This window comes from Oreochromis aureus, linkage group 20, assembly GCF_013358895.1.
Source record: "Oreochromis aureus strain Israel breed Guangdong linkage group 20, ZZ_aureus, whole genome shotgun sequence".
Lineage (NCBI taxonomy): Eukaryota > Metazoa > Chordata > Actinopteri > Cichliformes > Cichlidae > Oreochromis > Oreochromis aureus.
The window spans coordinates 14,036,031-14,057,152 of NC_052961.1; the positions used below are offsets into that span (position 1 = coordinate 14,036,031).

General features: G+C 39.8%; 1 protein-coding gene across 1 annotated transcript; it reads right to left on the minus strand.

The window, feature by feature from the left end:
• Nucleotides 1–8,124: 8,124 nt before the first annotated feature.
• tnnc1a (troponin C type 1a (slow)) lies at nucleotides 8,125–12,118 on the minus strand. The gene is made up of 6 exons (XM_031753833.2): nucleotides 11,990–12,118; nucleotides 10,700–10,730; nucleotides 10,304–10,450; nucleotides 9,655–9,769; nucleotides 8,980–9,116; nucleotides 8,125–8,817 (listed from the first exon to the last, which is right to left on the minus strand). The coding sequence occupies exons 1-6, from the start codon at nucleotides 12,011–12,013 to the stop codon at nucleotides 8,786–8,788; spliced, it is 486 nt and encodes a 161-aa protein (XP_031609693.1). The 5' UTR covers nucleotides 12,014–12,118; the 3' UTR covers nucleotides 8,125–8,785.
• Between the last annotated feature and the right edge of the window lie 9,004 nt (nucleotides 12,119–21,122).

Sequence of the window (21,122 nt, forward strand, 5' to 3'; positions counted from 1 at the left end):
TATGATTTGTTTGTCTTTGCTTAGACTTTTGGTTTCTTTTTACTGAGAGTCGATAACATACGTTCAAAACAAAGGTGGTTACATGGTTGAGTCAGTAACAAACGGGGCTCGGAGAGATCCAGAGAGAGTTGCAAGCAGTTGTTCAGTGTTTTCTGGGATCAAGGTTGCCACTGTGGTCAGATGTCTGTTTTCTGTCCACTCTGAAGCCCGACTTCCTGTCTCCCACAGGCTTTCTTGACACAAGATAAGTGACAGGGCCAGATCTGTCAATACCACAGTGCAGACACACCCACCAGTCACTCATATATTGCTTAAAGGAAGAGGAAGATGACACAGCATGTACTCCACCACAGATACAAGACTTCTGACAGCTCCCCTCTGCAACTTCACTCCTCTAGAGTGATAAAATTTAATAACAGCGCTACACAATAGCTGTTATTCCTAGTGAAATTACCTTTTTTGTTTGTTGTTTATTAAGATTTGCACATTTTCTAAAGGGGGTGGGGAGGGCGCAATATCCTATAAAGCCATTAATGAAATTTGTTTATTTAAAAAAGAAGAACTGAGAACTCTTTAACACTCTTGGTACCATTTAGAGAGAAATTAACACATTTTTTTAAACTGTCATTTTGCTTTTCTCACGCTACCAATTAAAAAGAAGTCATTCACACAAAGTTTACAAGCAAGTATTTACTTTCTGGTAAAAAAAAAAAAAAAAGTCATTTTCTTCATTAAAAGAAAGTACATTAAGTACATTTCATAATACCATGCAAACAATATACTTTATCTCATATCCCTTAAAACAATAATTAGATGGCTTGAGTTTTGTTTGGACGTTTCTGAATTGGTAAGCAGTTCTTTGTTTTCTCCGTTTGATGTGTTTTTACAGCTCCCTGAATGCTCAGTAGGTCTCGTATCAATTCAACCTTGTCAGGGAGATTTATTCAAATGTTCTTTGCCAGATGACAGAAAGATGGTGTAATAAATTCCTGAAGAAATTATTTCACAAACCAAAGCCAAGCTTTCTAAGTCAGACAAAAAAAAAAAAAAAACAGTGGGGATGGGGGCAATGGTTTGTATTGCTCCCCTATCCATAACAGCAGTTCATTGGCCAATAACTGCCACCGTATGGCATTTAATGAATTAAATACTACATTAAAACTCTTTTAGTTCCAGCTTTGAGACAAAGACAAATGAGAATATTTTGGCGGGTTAGATATAAAACCTTACAGCTCTCCGAGCAGCAATATAGCACATGAAAAGACGTGCCTGGCAACACCTCGCAGTTGTGATGATAAAAGTTGTTGAATGATGGGTTTTCCAGCATGACTGAACCTGGCAAGCCACATACCTGCAGGCTAAAGCTATGATTAGGTCTGAAAAGACACCCACTCTAAGGCAAAGGCAATGGGTTGCTGCAGTGCATTGGAAAACTCGTGAACAGTGCCTGGGGATAATGGAGTGAGAACAATCAATAAGATAAGATAAGATAAGATATACCTTTATTAGTCTCACAAGGGGAATTTCATGTCAATCATAGTAAACTTATCTGTAAATGGCGCCGTAGACCCACAACGTATCATCAGTGCTGTACACAAGTAAAGAAGAATGATTTATATGGTTACACACCTTTAAATACTTGATTTTATTGCCGTCGCACACTAGTGTCTTTCAAACACTTATCTTAAGCTAGAATGTACAACTGCTGTTCATAAGTGAGATTCCCATGCATCTACCATTCAGCACTTCTGACACCTGTTATTTGTGGAATGCCTCACCTGAGATTTAAAAATAGCTTTTTGCATTCTGCAATTATGAATCACTTTGTGTTTTGCTGCCAGCTTCAAAGCTGGGTGTGAGGTCTGAGCAGACGGTGTATTCCCCATTACTTGCTCACTCAAGAAACTTGTGAAATTACAGAGTTCATTCTGAAGTTTGGCAGAACTTTTTAAGTGAACCTTTGATAAAGAAAGATGATTGACTTCCATTTACAGGAAATGGATACCCGTGCATGTCATTTTCTTTCTTTTTTTCCCACCAAGATGTTTTTGGTTTTTGTTTTTTTGTGACATATAAGGGGACTTTTTCTGTCCTGTTATAATCACTTATGAAGGGAAGCAGAGGCTAATGTAGTGCTTACTCAGCAGCCACTGCTGGTGAAGCAGATGTGCGTGAGACTGACTTGATTTTAGCTCTGGGTGGGGGTTGGAAGGGGCCTGTGCCTGTTTGCAAGCTTATGCTTATGTTGTATTTGTGTGTGTGTGTGCCTGTGCTGCTGGGGCTAAGCAAAAGCCAGCCAGAGCTGGTTCACACCTGCTGTGGTTATAAGAACATACTTAACATACTGCATGGCTGACAATAATTTCACAGCTGCTTCTGCTTCTGATGCACACTAACAGCGTTAGCTCATTTATTCAGTTCACCCTCACTGAACACAGAGCCACTGTATTCACAGAGGACTATTTACGCTATTTCTATAAAATAAGAGTTAGTTTGTACATTTCGAAAGGGGTGACCATAATCCTATGAATGTTTGGCCCTCCTGCTATAAAAGCCATTCTTATCTAAATAACTGCCATCTTTAGCGCAGGGATTTTTACTCCCGCTGGTCTCATTCTGTTTGTGTACAGCAGATGTTCAGAGCAAACGAGAATAATCCTAATCTCAGTATTTGGGCGATTGCTGTCCCTGACATCATGACACTGAGTAGGGGATGACATCATAGATGCAGTTCTGCTCTGTCCCCTGAGCCTTGCTGTCTTTGTTATATCTAAAAGGTTGTGTCATATTTTATGATACAAATACCTTTTGTTTTTTTAACCAGCACTCATGGCGATCGTGGAAGTGTTTAATTCTTCGTAGTCAGTTCATAAGTGCACTGAAACATGGAAATTTCCTAGTGCCATGTATAACTACAGAGGAATGGTATGTGTTATCATGCCAATTTCCCGTTTGGGAGATTGCCATTTGATTCCCAGAAGCTTGGAATCACAGCAAAGCCATTTTCAATCCTTCCTATTTTCCCACGTTTGTTTTCAAGGGAAATGGATTTTTAAAGTTAGATTTAAGATGCCAAAAAGCTCAACTTTGTAATTTGTTACCATATGGCAAAAATTAACAACATGATGACAAAATCAAAACAAATATTATACTTTGGTAAACTTAAAACCTTTCTAAGTCACATCAGTCTGTTCTGGGAGACATGTATGTTATCTGAGGAGGAAGAGAAGTGTAAGTTTTGGCCAAGAGAATACTGGGTCATGTGTAAAGCAGAGCACCATGGAATCCGAGTGGCAGGCCGAGGCGGCCATCTGTTAACACCAGAAGTCTCTCATTTCGTAGCCAAATTCACCATCCAGTAATGTACAGTAGCCTGCGCTCACCAAGCACAAGAACAGAGTGATAGTTGTTTGTGGTTTTAATCTGTAGCTAAGTCAATGAAAGTGAACATTCCTTGTGCAGACCCAACACAAAGTAAAGGTCATCTGTCTATCGTGTGCTCCCGTTCAGGAGCTACACAGGAGGCCATGCTGGAAATGTCTTGCTGTCTGGTATGCCATTCATACAAGGCCATATGTTGCTCATAGTACTGGACTGCTGAGTGAGACGAAAGGCATGTCTGTGCTACGGGATGTACTTCTACGTCATCGGTGCCTGAAATATTGATGTCGTAGTGCCGATCTATTTACACTGTAGCAAAACATAAAAACGCACCAGCCTTGAAGCAGTTTTGATTAATATTTTAAAATAGACAATGACTCAAATTATATAATATGTATATGAGAATGCTCTGCACAGGTTTTGACCCATTCAGCTCACCAGTTTCCCTGCCCACAATTTTCCTCTTTGGTTTAGTTTCACGTCTCCTTGAGTTGCCTTTAGTTAAGAGAAAGCTGTTTTCAGAAAAGAAAAAAAAAACACACTAACAGCTAACAGCACCAAGCCAAGAGGAGCCTTAATCTGCCATCCATGTACTAAGTATTGTAGCTTCTTACTTTACTACATAGTTAGTTCAGTCAATGGCAGCTTTATTAGGTAAGCAAGGCATAACACATCACAGCATCTCAATGCATTTAGGCATTCAGACATGGCTGAAAGTTGTGTCAAAGGAAAATAGGTGATTTAAATTACTTTGAATGTGTCATGGTTCCTGGTGCCAGGCGGACTGGTCTGAGTATTTCAGAAACTTCTGATCCACTGGAATTTTCCCACACAACCATCTCTAGAGGATGGTCTGAAAAGGGAAAATATCCAGTAAGCTAACGCTGTCTGGTTGAAAATGCTTTGCTGATGAAGTCAGAGGAGAATGACCACACTGCTTGTGGCCATGCAGAAGAGCATCTCTGAAAACAAACACCACATGAAGCTTGAAGCAGCAGACAAACACACTGGATGGCTCTTCTATCAGCTAAGAACAGGAAATGAGGAAACAGTTCATACAGGTTCAGGAAAATTTAGAAAACAGAAAAACCTTTGAATTGAATTTGAAAAACCTTTCCTGGTCCCACGAGTCTCAATTTCTGCTGCCACATTTGAATGGTAGGGTCAGAATCTGGCACAAAAACAACATGAAAACATGGATCCACCCAGCCTTGTATCAACAGTTCAGGATGGTGGTGGTGATGTAATGGTGTGGGAGATATTTTTTTTGGCACACGTTGGGTCCGTTAGTACCAAATTAGCACCATTTAACCACCACAGCCTACCTGAGTATTGTTGCTGACCATGTCTGTCCCTTTATGACCACAGTGTACACACTTTCTGATGACTGCTTCCAGCAGGATGACGCATCATGTCGCAAAGCTCAAATCATCTGTCTGGTTTCCAGCACTGTGTTGAAGGCAGTTCTGAAGGCAAAGGCTCCAACACACTACCTGCAAGGTGTAACTAATGAAGTGGCTGCCGAGTGTATATTAAACATGATGCCATAGTTCCAAATGCAGGACTCACCTTTATGATCAGCTTTTAAAACTTACTTCATGCACTTTTTTTGTTAAATACACTGTCAATAGCATAAGTAATTAAATTGAGCTTTAAAACACTAATAAATAAGCAATAATTCAAGTAATGTAGGCTAACATTTTATTGCAGGACTTGGAGAATCTCAGTATTGTTATTCAGCTCTATAACTTAAGTGTGCAGTGTGTATTCTTCATTTTACATGCATAACTACATGGTTCCAAGTAGTAAAAATAGATAAACCCTCCAGTGGTGCATTAAAACAAAACAATAGCTGTTATTCATTTGATTCCATGAATAGTTATTGTGGAATCTGAGAATTCTGTGTCTTGTAGTCTCGCTGTTCTATGGGCCATTATGGCAAGGCAGTCCAGAAACAGTACTTTAGTGTTCTCAGCACCAGAAGTGGGATGGAGCGTCATGATACAATATTCCGTCTGTTCCAGTTTGATTTGCAGTCCTTCCATCCTCCACTCTCTCTTTGTCTAAAGTGTTCCACTTCCTCATTGTGTATTTATGGCAACAAAAACAACCTAGCATTCGCTCTCATACAGGCATTCATTTAAAACTCTATATCTATGTATTTATTGTATTTATGTAATCATTTACAATGAATACGTCATTTTACACAGCCAAAACAAACAAACAAAAAGTCACTGTCACATGACCTAAAAAGGAACAACGGCTGGAAATGGGTCAGAGAATCTGGGAGCTTATATTCATGTATTTTCTACTATTGTGAATGGTGAATAACAGAAATTTCCAGAGATTAATCTTTAATATTTGCCACTGGACAGCTTCCAAGGCCACGTGATGTAGACAAGCAAGAAAAACAGGAATCCTAAACCCGAACGCCTGTTGGCTTTAAATGAGGTCTACATGTGTGGGTGTCAGGAAGACGGCACGTTAACTGTGTCTGGGGTATTTCTCGCTCTTCCGGACAGTTTGTACATCTATTAATTACGGAGAGCTAAGTTGGTATAGCTTGGTAATGCCATTTTAGGGCATTTTCCTGATGATGCATTACTCTTATCTGATCTAATGGTTTGAAGAACTGTTTTTATGAATCAGTAAAACAGCAAAGCAGCGTGTTTCCCTGAGAATTCACTATATGAAGCTTTGTATCTGACTGTCTGACTCACTCTCAGGCAATGGAACAAACCCACTTTGTTTTCTATGAATGAATGAAGTCAGTTATATAATAAACTAAGCTTACTATTACCTATGCAAATCCTCCGTCTCAGTCACATTCAATAGTCGTTCTTACAGGTGTGTCGATATCTCACCAATGAGGAAACAGAGATGGCTTATGTGGCGACAATAACAAAGGTGGTTCATAACTGCAGTGTGTGTTAATAAAAGCAGGCATGAGTCATCATCAGGCCTGTCTTACGTAAGTGCTTCTCTTCTCCACCCAACTTACTGCTACAGTGCACCACACCCCAGATTCATTCATACACTGCTCTGCTGCTGCCCAGCCTCCCATTGATGCCGAAGAGTGCACTACTCATCTTTTCCACGCTGCAAATGTCAGTTTAAACGATACGAAATGCTCAGGCAGCAGAGAAGCCTAATCAGTGTGATCAAAAACTAGCACCCCAAATTTTAACGTGACATCTTTTCACTTGAGATCATCGCTTTAGTTTTAATGCAGTAGTTTTTTGGGCAGTGCAGCAGGAATGTACAAAGCTGCAGATTATTCTGTAAATGTGGTGTGCTGTCTTTGTCAGGCTGTTGACACTGATCTAGAAGGGCAGTTGCGGTTTGCTGTTGGTTAGGGTTTATAATCCGATAAGTATCACACGACCATGGGGGGCAGAATGGAGTTAACAGGACCCCCAGGGAAGCAGAAAGAGACAGAGGGAGGTAGGAGGGCCTTTGGATGCTGTCATCAATCAGGCCACTGACGTCACACGCTCACACAAAATGCACTTCATCCCATTTCCAAAATCCAAATTATAGAAAAGGTCTCTTTCATAGGCAAAAAACAAATAAAAATGCAACATATTGATTTTGGACATAGATTAAATGAACATTTTACTTATCAGTTGGTATCAAAACACAATTTTCTTTCAGATCTTGTAGTAACCTACCGCTATTTTAATACTGTTTTTATTTTTTACATTACAATTTCAACCATTAAAAACACGAAGCAGTTCACTCTGGATGCTAACCCTATTTTATAACCGAACATACCGGTCTGTGGTTTCCATCAACGGTCAACCAGTATCTTACTTTGGAAAGGCTGTTGCTGTGCCATGAAATCTCTCATCTTTAGCTTGCTGTATCTGAGCCAAGCAAAAAGATAAGAATGTGTTTTCCTGCTGACATCAAGTGGCCACAGTGATAACTACATGACTCCTGTGCTACTAAGACTGTGTCCTGCTTTTGTGGACTGGATGCTTTACAAAGCTAGATAATGGCCATTTTTAAGGAACGCTTGGTGAGATCCACTGAACCTGGCTGAAGCTGAAATTGAAAATTACTAACATAAATATTTTTCCAAGGGGTGGGGGGGGTGGATCCTTTGTTATGTAAAATTAATCTCTGGGCGTTATTATTTCAGATATTTCAAGAAATCAAGCTGGATTTTAAAAAGATCTGTTATCTCTTTGTCGTCTAACAGCATGCTTTTTATGGTCACAGACATTTGATTGTCAACTAGTGTCTGTCAATGCACATCCCCTAACATGGGCACTAACATGATTAGACATAAATAGCTCCTGTCCTAATAGTCTGTGTAACTAGATACCTCCAAAGCGACCATGTGAATAGTTTGCATACCAGAGGCACGAGCCACCATGGAGTAAAAAAGTCACAGATAAGTCAAAATTTATGATAGACAGTCTCATACAAAATCTACTGTTATCTTGGTAAGACAACAATAACATTTCAGGCCTCCTTTCCTTGTTTTTGCTTGTTCATCTGTGAAAAGCAGAGCAGGCCAAAGAGGCAAGCATGTGATCAGCCTGTAAAATCTGGAGTACATTTATGCAAAATGGCATAAATAACAGTGCTTTGTCCCCCAGTATAACCGGTGTAACTCTGTCTTGCACGCTAGAAACACTCAACAAACAGCAAAAGCACTGACTGAAGTATATAGACCATGTCCTTAAAGTGAGTACAGATAAGACTGAATGAATTTATAAGAGAGAAACTGACAAATTGACCGTACTGACAAATACATCTTGTTTATTATATGAGTGCAAATTTCAAGCCGACCTTGCAGATGTTCCAGGGGCAATATAGGGGAATAAAAAGTCCCGAAGACATTTTCCACATCCAGAAATGTATCCATGAAATGAGCTGTATCCAGCACATTATTCTAATAATACGATTGGTCTAGCAGAGATTGCTATAAAACTGTGTTTACTCAGAGATATGTTTTGCTTTTTTGCACATTTTCTGCCCAAGTAAACAGTAGCCTCTTAGTAAAATGATTTGTAAGCTCAATGGGGCACTTTCAAGATAAAGAATTTAGCTGGAGACAAACATAGCATTCATATTTCAAACAGCCAAAAGGAGGGTGGTATCTGGCCTCTGTAAAAAAAAAAAAAAAAAAAAAAAACCCCAAAGACATAAGTAATTTGGATACATTTACAAAAAAATCGGTATACATGGGCACCAAAAGTTGTTACAACTGCATTTACAACAATGCAAGAGACATGATAGAAAAATACAGAAAGTTTGAAAGATGATATTTGACCTAATCTTACAAAGTCATCCAATTGTTTTTTATCAACTACATCCAATTTGGCTTCCAGCTTCACAAGATGGCAGAGGAGTTGCAAAGAAATACAAAAACATCACCCTGTCGTTTCCAGGCTTACTCCACTCCTTTCATGAACTCCAAGAACTCTGCAAAAAAGAAGTCAGTGTTACAAACAGCTGAGCTTCAGACAAACTACTACGAAACCAGAATGTGTCTTTATCAAGCAAATGTCTCATTGTGAACGTGTCTTAAAAAGTAAACAAAGATTATAGAAAGTATCGGACCTAGAACTGGTCCAAACTCCTCACCGTCGTAGTCAATTTTGCCGTCGTTATTTTTGTCCCCATCCTTCATCAGTTCCTCGATGTCGTCCTCTGTAATGGCCTCTCCCGTGGACTCCAGCATCATTTTCAGCTCATCCAAGTCAATATAACCATCCGTGTTTCTGCAGAATCAAAGGTGTGAAATGTCGGTCATACATAACAAACTTTAATTAAGCTTTACAGCTGGCAGTGGGGGAAGAAGCAAGCTTGTATTTGATGTGTGACTGATCATATCTAGAATTTAAGTGTCTGGGAACCACCACGGTGAGAAAGGGGGAAAAAAGCACAGCAAGTTTGTTCTTTGATGCTCAGACGAGGTGTCTGGCTTACATCGAGTGGGTGTTTAAAATATTCGGAGCTGTCAAAAAGGATTATGGAGCAAACTACATGCTGTACTCTGCAGAGCTACTTGGCATTTTGTCAGTACTCATAATTGCACATGGGAAGCATACTTTGCTGGAACCACACGATGAAGAAGAGCAATTTGTTCAATAGACTGTGGAAATGCTCCAATGATAGCATCCTCTTGCCATAGATATTTTTTTCCCCCCGATTCTGTCAGTAAGCATGTAGCGCAGTATTTCTTTTGTGGTGAGATTTTGCTAATAAACCGCTCTGAGTGCAGGATAAAGTAGCTACAGGTTTAAATATGAAACTTACTTGTCAAACATCCGAAACAGCTCTGCCAGTTCTTCTTCTGACTTCCCTTTGCTGTCGTCCTTCATGCATCTCACCATCATGACTAAGAACTCATCAAAGTCCACCGTGCCACTCCCTGCACACACAACACACTTCATCACATCCTTAAACTGGGATTTTATATTATCTAACCACCAGATGATCAGCTCAAAAGTACAGTCTGTTCACCAATGGATCATTGCAGTGATGTTATAGCATCTCAATTGATGTTACAAATGTATATGATTTGAAGCCTATAATTGTCTTATTTATTATATTTATAACAAGCATACCTGTAAATTAAAGTGTGTGTGTGGTCTAACTATACAGAACTCGATTATCAAATAAAACCAAGATGCTGTTTTCATATTTCATCATTAAATCACATGGAAAATCCAAGATGACAAGTGCAACATCTGACACACATTTCCCTTTAATTCAACCTGACACATCGAGTTGTATTTAAGATCCCTGACTAGCATTTAAGGTCAGGGCGCTCAAACGATGCTTGTCTGCATAACATGCTTGTGATGCACTTGCCAGCTGACCTGTGGGAATGAGAGTCAAACACAACCAATTATTTTGCTCTTTTTTTTTTCTTTTCCATAGCCCAGTAGCGGTTTCGATTTACCATCTTCATCCACCTCGTCAATCATCTCCTGCAGCTCCTCCGGTGTGGGGTTCTGACCTAACATCCTCATTACCTTCCCCAGCTCTTTGGTGCTGATGCAGCCGTCCTCTGCATCCTGTACGAAGATGTCAAAGGCGGCCTTAAACTCTGCAGCAACAAAGCAGCACACACACAGAAATATCTACTGAAGCACATCTGGTTTAGGACAGGGTTAAGATTAATTCCTGGGCATCAGCACAAAAGGCTATTTGTCTTAAGTGTTGGTGCAACTAATGGTTGCAGTCCTGTTGAGGTATAGATTTTTTCTACCAACAACTATAACTAAATCATCTTTTAAAGTGACTCGATGGCATGCTCAAAGCCTTCACGCCTTCAGTTGAAAATCATTTCACGCACCATTTTTCTGTTCATCTGTCAGCTGCTCAACCTGCCAAAAAGAAAGAGTTGAGAGAGAAAACATCAGCTTTCTGGGATATATTCTGGAATTTCTCTGTAACAAAATAATTATGGGTTTGATTGGTTTTTCCAAAGCTCCAAATGTATCTAGGTTAAGATATCTGGAAATCTAGACTAGATTATTTCTGTTTGTTTTGATAACTTTTCAGTTAACAAAGGTCCGGGACATCCCTGACATTACACAGCACCTACATATCATACATGAGAGCTGGTAAGAGGAGGAGTTAAAAATAAACAGTCAGAAGAGAGGCTCAGGAACGACAGATAAAGGACACAATACACAGTGCTCTAAATTAGCATAGCTGTGGATCTGTCCCAACAATGGAACAGTAATCCTGGAAAAGCTACCAAGAATGAAAGAGGGAGACAGCTGCTTATGTAAGAGTTATTGACTGTTGTCCACTGTAAATTAACCACATTCATACAGTATACAGACTTTCACATTTAAATTCCACTGCTGATGATACTGTAAAAGAAAAAAAAAACCTGAAACAGATGTAATATACATTCCAGTGTGTTTTTATTATCTCCCCGTTGGACTGTGAGCGGATAGGAGAGCCAGAGGACTATCTGTGCAAAGGTGGATAAATAGCCACACAGCTCTCAGGCTCACAGATAATGCTGGAATTCAGCCATGGGGCGGTTTATCTAAACCTGAAGCTCTTCTCTGGCACCAGAGAACCACAGAAACAGAAGCATCTGAGCAACTGGCCAAAATTAGCCACGTGAAGTGAGACCGTTCCATTTGAAGTCATGAATGAAGCAGCAGATTGTGGTCCAGGGACATGTCCTGTCAGTGACCTTATGAGTGGCTCTTATCAGTTCTGATAGGGCTGAAGTAGGAGAAAATCTAGAGACATAGTTGGTGTTAAGGCTCCCCTGAGACGATATAGCAGTAATGAAGGCAACATAGGTATTTCACAACTATTTTAGTAATGTGAGCTTAAAAAAGGCTTAAAAAATGATGGGTGGCATTTTTTCATGCAACAAATAAACATAAAAGTGCTGCAGCTTTAAATGGGGAAATTTCACTCTTTCACTTTTAACTACTGATCACATTTAGCACTATTAAGAAATGTTAAGGATAATGGTTTTAGATCCATAAAAACATCACTCCCACACTAGATTAGTTCTCACAGTGTTCTGGTGAGCACCCAACAAATCAAATAACTTTGCCAGAGGAAGTCAATTGCACTCTTTCAGCTGTATATGTTTTGAGTGGGGACATACCGCTGCCTTGTAGATGTCGTTCATGTCGGAGGCTCTCCTGCTGCCTGTCCTGACAGCGTCCTGGCACAAAGGAAGGAAGTACTGTCCAGTTCAGGGCAGGACTCTGGCCTCATCCTCCGAGGGTTTTATAGCTGGAGCCCAGCGCTCTCTGGTCCCTCCCTGGGCAGAGCAACCTCCCCTCTGTTTGTGTCCCCGTGTGTGTCCATAAATGTGTGTGTTTGTGTATGTGTGTCATTTGGCAAATCTGTCACAATCACCGGGCTCAGATAAAAATGTGGCAGCTCTTAGGGGGCACACTTTGGAATGGAATGAAGTGAGGGGGGCAAGTGTGGTGAAGCCTAATCTCCTGAGGGGGGGTGGCTGTAGGGACACTCAACATTCCTCTAGACCTGGACCACAGAATATATATGTGTGCATGTGTGTGCGTGTGTGCATGGAGGTTAGGGGGTATGCATGGAGGAAAGCCAAGCTGGGAAACATCTACAATCAGAAGACCAAGGAGGTAACAAGAAGAGAAAGAAGGTAGTTCTAAGAAGTCAGAGAAGACCAAGGTCAAAGGGGTGTTCTTGTGTTTCTTAAAGTCCTGACCATAGAGAGCCCTTTTGTGTTTCAACAGTTGACATTTTGAGTTGTTGTAGTTTTAAAAGTAACGGGAAATAGATGCATTATTTAAAGCACCAATTTCTAGGAAGCTATTCTATTGTGCAACACTATGAAGTTGGACCTGGAGTCCCCAAAAGGATAGCAATCATTGGTTGTACCAGTGGTTAAGATGAACAACCTTTTATGCTGATGATAAGGAGAAGTTTTAATGTTAGAAGGAAAAATTAAAGGCTGTATTTTCCCTGTGAAGAAAAGAGAATTCTATCATTTCTGGATGTCTTTGGGTTTCTGCCTCCATCCAAATACAATCAAAGTTACTGGGATCTTGTTTCTGATGTTCACAAGACTGAAGATGACATTAAAAACTTCAGTGACCACGTCTCTTTCCAGAAACGGTGTCCCTGTTTCCCTTTAATCTCTCTCTCTCTGTGTCTGACATTAATGTAAAAAGGCTCAACTGGAACTACTTTCTTGAAAAAAAAAATCCCCAGTTAAACTGTTGACAGTGTCCTGCGTGGATTAGCCAGAATAAAAGGATCATTGTGCCTAGAAAAAGACTTTGATACTACATTGTCAAATTAAATGCCACATTTTCAGCGATGTAAGCGCCAGAAACAAAATTGCATTCACGCCTGCTGTGTTGGGTTAAAGGTACAGAACATTATTTTGACAGCTCTGAATATTTAAGCATTATCTCCAAACACACTAAAGTGAAAAAAGACTATCTGTTGGATTCTGTCTGAAGCAAATTTTCAATATTAATCACAACCTCCCCTTATCTGACCACCTGCAATATGCCTGCATTTACTATGCATCGTATAGGCCATTGTTTGAAGTAGAATTTAGCCAGTTATGATTTATGTGTGCACATTTTTGTTTGACCGCATTACAATCAGAAACAAGCAGGTTTCCCTTACCTCTCTGATAAGAAAATACTCACTGACTTTGTTATTTATGGAAGAGTAAAACATTCATTTGCTGCTTTATTGCTCATTATATTATGCTTTAAGGCATAATTTCTGATGAGTTCTTCAAGATGCTCAGCTGTAAGCACTAACCAATTTTTAGCTTACAGATTAAGTCAGCAGAGGGTGCTGTTCACTACATATCAACTAATTTAAATTGTAGCACAAGGCTGCCTCCAGATATCCAATTTATCAATAGAGGGGTAGGTGAGAAATCTGGGTCAAACAAACCAGACACTTTCAGACACATTTAAATTGAATTGTTTGCTGCGCGAGTCTTTGGAAGCTTTTTCCCCCTGTGTTCTTTTGAAACAAGGCCATCTCAATCACTTGACTGTGTGATTTACACACGTTCACACACGTGCCCTCACAACAAGCTCTCTCTCACACTCTCTCACACACACATACACAGAGCACGCTGTGGCAGGCATTCTAAGTGACGAGTGATCATGCTGGTTTATAATGGGATGCTAATGGAGACTGGCACAGCTTACAAGCATCATACAGATACTCAGATGGAGAGAGGGAGAGAGAGAGCTCACACCGCACAGCATACATGTCCCACTCTTAACATGGATAAAGACACAGCTCTCCTAACATCAGTGAAAGCCAGCCACACGGAAAAGTTTGAGCTTTTATTTATTAAGAAAGGCAGGGTGGGTGGGGAGGAGGTGTGGAGGTTTGGGAGGAGGCATGTGGCAAAACACATTCTGTGTGTGTACGTCAAAATTTCATAATCAAGACGCCGTGCACTGTGTCGTACGCTGCTGTTGGAACTCAGAACAGAAATGAACCGTCATCAGTGGCATCGAGTCAATCAGCTGAAACCCAAAGCATACTGATGAGTCTACATGGTCAGCCAGACAGATTCATTTGGAAAGCTGAGTGCAGCCTGGTGGGTGCCAAGAGTGACGAGCAGCTCTGCAGGGGGCACTAGCTTCTAATGTAAAGCTTCCTTGAGCGTGCACGCACGCGCACACCCACACACACACACACGCTCTAGGACCAAAGACTGGCACGCACATCAAAGAAAGCATATGGAGTGCTGTTTCATTGGAGCTCTCCACCAATTTCCTCTTACAGAGGAAGACTGACGAAAGAGCCAGCCATCTCCTCCACACAGCGCAATCAGACAGCGCATCTCAAATCCACAATTCACCGCACACCGCTTTTTGAGGGGTTGCCATAGAAACTCTGCTGGGTAGTAGCGGGCAGAAAATGAGAGGAGATGAGCGGGGCTATTTCCCCCCACCACCACCTTCCTCTCTGCCTCCCTGCCACCACATTTTGTCCTCAGAGCGACTATATTATTTTTCTATTCCTTGCCTTCTATTTGCATACATGAAGACAGCAAAACTGCATATACATGCGCCGTGTCACAATTAGGGTAAACAGTCACCATTTTTGCACGAGAACCATTCATTCATGCAAATTAGCTAATTCCAAATGATTGTGTTTCATGTCTGTGGATTAAGAGTGGAATGCAATGCTTCCACTCCATTTATATTTGTATTTAAGCAGGTTTAAGACATGTTTTAAAGATTCAAACATGCACAGTGCACTTGTGAATCCTACTTAACATAATAATAGTCATCTCACTGGCTTATTTGAGACTCAACCAAAATCTCTTACAGCAGAAAAACATTGAAGATTTCAAGTGTGCAATATGTTGAAGTGGACATGGTGTGACATCTTGCGCTGGCAGTTCTGAATCAGCTGGAGTTACTACTATACATAGCATACTTCATGTGAGTTTAAATAGTCATTCGACATAATGATTGGGTTGACGTGCAGCTGAGCTTGAAGCATGGGTCCTGTGCTCTCTCCTTCTTGTCTGTGTGTCCTCACCTCCCAGATTGTCAAGAGGAGGAGGGGAGCTGAGCCTGTCAGCATCTCTTTCTTTCTCTCTATTATTTCCTGCCTTCCTCTCTGTGTCTATTTTTTCCCCCCTCTCTCTCTCTCTGCCTCCTTTCATTGATGACCAACCTGTCAGCAGCTCCTGTTGTGGTAGAAAGGGGATGCTTTGCATGTGAGTGAATGAGATACACAGTCTTCTTTTTTCTGTATGAAAGCATTTCTGTCTGTCCTGCCCAGTGTTTAAGAAGCAGCTCAATTTCTCATCAGTTTCTCATTTGAACCCAAATGGAGGGATTTCTCTTTGGTTGATGCAAGAGAGGGGGAAGTCTTCACTTTGCTTCACTGCATTCAGTGGTTCCTTTCTGAAAGTCTTTGCGCTTAGCCACTTGGTGTCACGCAGTGTTCCTTACATCAGCGCTCTAATGAACCAGTGGCCATATTAGCTCCACCACAGATACAGCCACACACTAACTTTCTGCCAGGGGGCAGTGTTTTCCAGTCCACTGGACCACCACGGCGCCTCCTACCACCCTTCATACCCCGCGCTTCCCCTCCTAACCTCTATAATGTAGGAGGCACCCAGAAAAGATTTCATCTGAGATATATGGCACATGAAGTTCCCTTCAAGGAAAGGACAAAATGTGTTTTCAGAATTTTGTCTCGAAATAAATCATCGAACAAGCTCCACTCTGGCAATGGTGGAAAAATAAATAAATAAATGGCAGATCTGTCGAGTGAAATATTAATAATGCAAAGTAAAGTTTTTATCTGTTAAATTTTATATGCAGTAAATACCTTTGCTTAAATACAGCTACCTTTCCTTTGATTTGTATAAATGACTAGAGTTTACCACTTTTTATGCTGTTGAACTCCAAATAACAAGAGCGGGCTTCAACAAACAGAAAATACCGAATACAAAGTCAAATTCCTTGCAACACATTAACTGTCTGATTGTAATTCTGGGTTAAAACACAAGGGCTAAATGTGTGGTGTAAATACAATAAATGAATCCAGCAAAACTTATCTATGAGCCTTTATAAATGTAGCAAATCAAACGAGTTGCCTGTCTTTGTAGAAATGCTCACTGTGTGCAGACACACACACCCATTTTGGATTTGTCAGTGTCACTGCCTTCTACCCTTCGCCTCAAATAGCTGCTCTCTGAAATGGAATCCAAGGGCCCTCAGGGTTTCTGACAATGTTTCAAACATTTCTAAGTAAAATGAACAGCGGTGTAACCTCGGCATTATTAAATCTAAAAGTTAGCTCCAATGAGAATGTATTGAGGCAAAGCGGGTCACAATTTCTACTATTCCAAGTTGTTATCACCCTGCTTTTAGACTGTCAGCTCGAGCACCATAGATATGCAGTGAAATGCTGGCGAATGTGGATGAAAAGACCTAAATAGCAAAAAACAATATTATAAATGTTTTGCTTTTCAATGGAATAATTGTAAACATCATAATTGCCGCATGTAACATTTATTACACTATTTAAAACCAGCTGATGGTTAGAGTGATTTCATTGCATACATATTGTATCTATAATGTTACAACTTCTTTTATTTGATATTTAAACCCAGATCCAATGAAATAACATTTTAAAAAGTGTAACCAAATTGTAAGGAGTCACACATTTTTACAGCCTGCATCCCTTTGCTTTGTTTACTGTGTAAAGTACAACACATGCTGCAGTCTCACTTGTTATCATTGCTGCTATGTGAAAAAGAGAATACAAAAATCCCATAATGGAGATTTATAATCAGTATATTCTTTTCCATTGTACGGTTTTGAATTACCAGACTGCAGGACAAGAAATGTTTTTACTTTTTTTATTTATTTATTTTTTATTTTACAGGCCTGCTTGACTACTAGGCAGCATTAACAGGCTGGGTGTGATTAAAAACAAAAATATATATTTGTGTAGTGCAAATCTATGAAAGGTTTCTGTTCTGAGGAGGTAAAAATCACAAACTAAAGGAATGTTTTTAGGTACAACAGGATGTTTCAGTATAACTTGGGCATGTGGTGGCTCTTTGATTCTTACATTTATGAATCTATCTATCTATCTATCTATTATCTCTATCTATCTATCTAGATCTATCTATCTAAACCATCATAACACTATCTATTTTCTTATTCACCCATTCACATATTCACCCATTCACATACACAATCCTCTACAGTAGTGGTGGTGGAGCTGTGATTGGGACCAACCAGTGATTCAATGCCTTGCCTGAGACACTTTAACACATGGATGTGCCAGGGATCAACCTGCCAACCCTGCATTTTGTAGACAGGTAGTAAACCACTCTACCTGAGCTATGGCTCCACTTCACTACATCACTATGCAGGGATGTAACAGACAATAGCACCTGTCAAATCAGCAGTTTTACTTTTTCTTTCCTTTCCTTTTCTTTCCTTTTTCTGGACATTTGGACATTACTTTTGCTAGAAGAGGACATAAAAATTCTTGGTTTTACAGCTCCTTACACTGGCATTGGAGGCAAAACTGACAACTGTGTAGCTAAGCCTTGGTTGCAAGCATGTCAGGCTGCTACATGAGGCATGTATATACATGCCTCTTTGTCCAAGACTGAGACAAGGCTAAAGCACAGAAGCTTTACACAGATGTTAATATTAGCAATTTTTTTTAAAAAGGACTGAAATTCATCACAGCATTGAAACATTATAGATTTGATCTGTTTATTTCTTGGTTCAAATGAAACAGTTACAGAAAAAAAAAAGACTCTCAGTTTGTCTCGTGTGAGATATGGGTCCAGAAGTACAGTTTTATTTGTTGTACAATTCATGGAACTGTCTGGGAATGAATGCCCTCCAGAGGCTCATTCATAAGATAAATTGGCCTGAAATTCATTGGTCTTGCAGACTGTCTGTGCTTTTGTATGTATGTCTCACTCTCTCCTTCCTGTTTTTTAGCAGCAACACTCAAACAAACTCACAAACACACACATACCCTCGCGCTCTTGTGTTCTTTTGTGTTTCATGGAATTGCCGTGAGCTTGAGCTAAAAGAAGGGTAAAAAACACCTATGTCTGTCTGCATAGCTGAAGTCCAGCCTAGGGCCTCCTAGGCTTCAGTGAAGTGTGCTGTGATTTGACAAGGCCAGTGACGAGAGGCACTGTAAATATCCAGCTGTCATGTGACTCATTTAATGGCCTCAAGGAACCAACGAAAGGTCAATGTTTTCTGATGCCATTGCCAACAACTAAATTAAGTGACTTCATCTCTTGCTCATGCGTTTCTCCCATTTTAGGAGATGGATACATTTGAGTTGCTGCATCATTTTGTGCAGACACCGCTACAATCATTTCTACATACATTTCTGGCAGTACACACAAAAAGCATGCACACACACACACATACGCGTCCTCATGCATGTCATCTGTGAAAGTGACAGCAGTATATTAACACATCTCCACAGCTTCTCTGATAAAGCAAATTATGACGCATCGTCTTTATACCAGCTCTGTGCAAAAGGTTAAATAACCTCATTTAAACTTAAACCATTATATAAAAGAATGAAAATCAACTAGAAATCAAGAAGTTAGCTCAGCTTTTCTGTGAATTTGCATGTTTCTCTGTTACCTCTTTTGTACCTGTTACTGTTAATGAATGAGTACCTGTGTGCAAAGTTCTAGTACCACAAAAATATGTTGCATCATCAGACAAAAAATAGGAACACAGTGTTCAAAAACCTGCAAAGGAACGTGAAATATCAGGTAGTCTGCTGCAAAGAAATACAAAGCCGTAACTAGTAGGTGTTTTAAAGTAAAAAGGAAATAAATGCCTATGTGTGTCCAAAGCCCCTGAAACTCTCCAACAGCCCCAGTGGAAAAGCCACTAATGAAATATATACCTCCCATGTCCTAAAACACTCATCACACAAATTCACTGGGCAAATTAAAATCCATTTTTCAGTGTGCAACTGGTCTCTTTGAATAAAATGTGGTTTACTTTGTTCAGTTTACCGTGCCTTGGGGAGACATGGGAAATCAGGGAGGAAATAAGTTAGACAAAACTATCAGCCAAAGCACACGAGCAAGACTGGCAGGTTGTGGCTCTCCCTCTGTGTAAGCTGAGTGGTGATGAATCTAACAAGTCTGGGATTTGTGCACAAAGCTTTAAAGTAATCTGTCATGTCAAACTTCCTAATAAAGGCAGGCAACATCTCTGCTGAGAGACAGGCAGTACACTGGGGGTTTCAAGTGGCGCAGAAATGCACCTTACAGTATGATCAGAGGAGGGGGACTAGCCCTGTTGCATAAAGTCAGTAGTATATTTTATTAGTTTTGATCCTATCCTTAAATATGATCACATTTATTGTAGCCTTAGTATTAGTTTTATGGTTAGCAATGGTGGGTGGTTGGTTAGTCTTTGGCGCAAGTGGTGGATCTGACTGGAAAATCAAAGACACTGCTCACTTATATAAAAGTCAATCAAAAGGTAGTTCTGCATGAAAGAATATAGAGTTCATTAATCTGTATTGGTTTGGTTCATTTTTTATGTCAAACTGTTTCTATTCTTTTAATTATTGTGGATTACAAATTATGCAAATAAAAAGTCACTTATAGCACATTATTAAATTATTAAATAACTGTTAAAAAAATTCCACTGGGATTGCAAAAAAACTTCTTTGATCAATCACAATCCACACAGCATCATTGCCACAGGCTAAAATTTGAGTCTCCAGAATCACTTAGGGGGCATATTTTGCTGGCTGACTAGCCTGGTTGCACAGCCAGGTGCATAGGTTTCCAAGATATTTGTAGACAATGACGTAAAAGAACAAACATTAGAAATGTTGGAAAGCCCAGTTCTTCTTGATTGCAGCTATTTTTGTGCACAGCAGCACCCAGTTTATTATAAAGTTATAGTTGCTGAAACTATCAAATGATACCATAAACTAATCAGGAAAGTGTTTGGTGAGGTCATCTATCAAGTCCTTTACCCATAGACTTCGATACAACTGCAAATCTTTTTGCAACCAGACATGTCGCTCCCTCCTGATGATCATAAAGAACTCAGAAACTTCTGGCTTCATTTTACCGATGGGGCTGCAGCCATCTTTTATATACAGTCAGATTTGACCAAACATCAGTGTGTTATCTGACTTTCATCTAGTACCTCCAGCAGTACAAAGTACAAAGATGTACTTTAATCTTCAGAATATCAATACACTGACCAGGTGGTGTAAGGGGGGAGGGGGTGCAAAGAAACTGTATTGTTGCAATTGTTTTAGGTCCAACATGATCTCTTCTCTGTGACAAAACTGACACAACATGTGTTTTAACAACAAATGACTTAATCATAATACACCCTCATGAATTTTAAAACAGTGCAGATTATGGCAATGGTAGACGTGAACTTGTAAGAGCAAATGATCTATAAATGATTTAGTAAGTACATCGCTTATTCATGTTGTAGTTCACAATATACTGAAGCGCTACACACAAGACAATGAATTTGGGGAAAGTGATGAAAAAAAAAGAAAATATCTCTTTACATTTTTTCTTGTTTGTTTATCACAGATTGTACATTTATTACAATAGGTTAATTGATGAAAAGCATTTAAAGGAAACAGCATTTAAATGAAAATGTTAGGAAAGATACAGATTAAGTATTCCCAAGTATGTCTATAGTCTTTATATATCACAGGGAATACTTGATTTGTATTTAGATATCATA

Bases quoted from the DNA above. Each gene is read 5' to 3' on its own strand.
- tnnc1a (XM_031753833.2), bottom strand. From the start codon at position 12,013: ATGAACGACATCTACAAGGCAGCG. The intron at 10,731-11,989 runs GTATGTCCCCAC...TCTTTTTGGCAG, and splicing joins ACGACATCTACAAGGCAGCG to GTTGAGCAGCTGACAGATGA. The intron at 10,451-10,699 runs GTGCGTGAAATG...TTGTTGCTGCAG, and splicing joins GACAGATGAACAGAAAAATG to AGTTTAAGGCCGCCTTTGAC.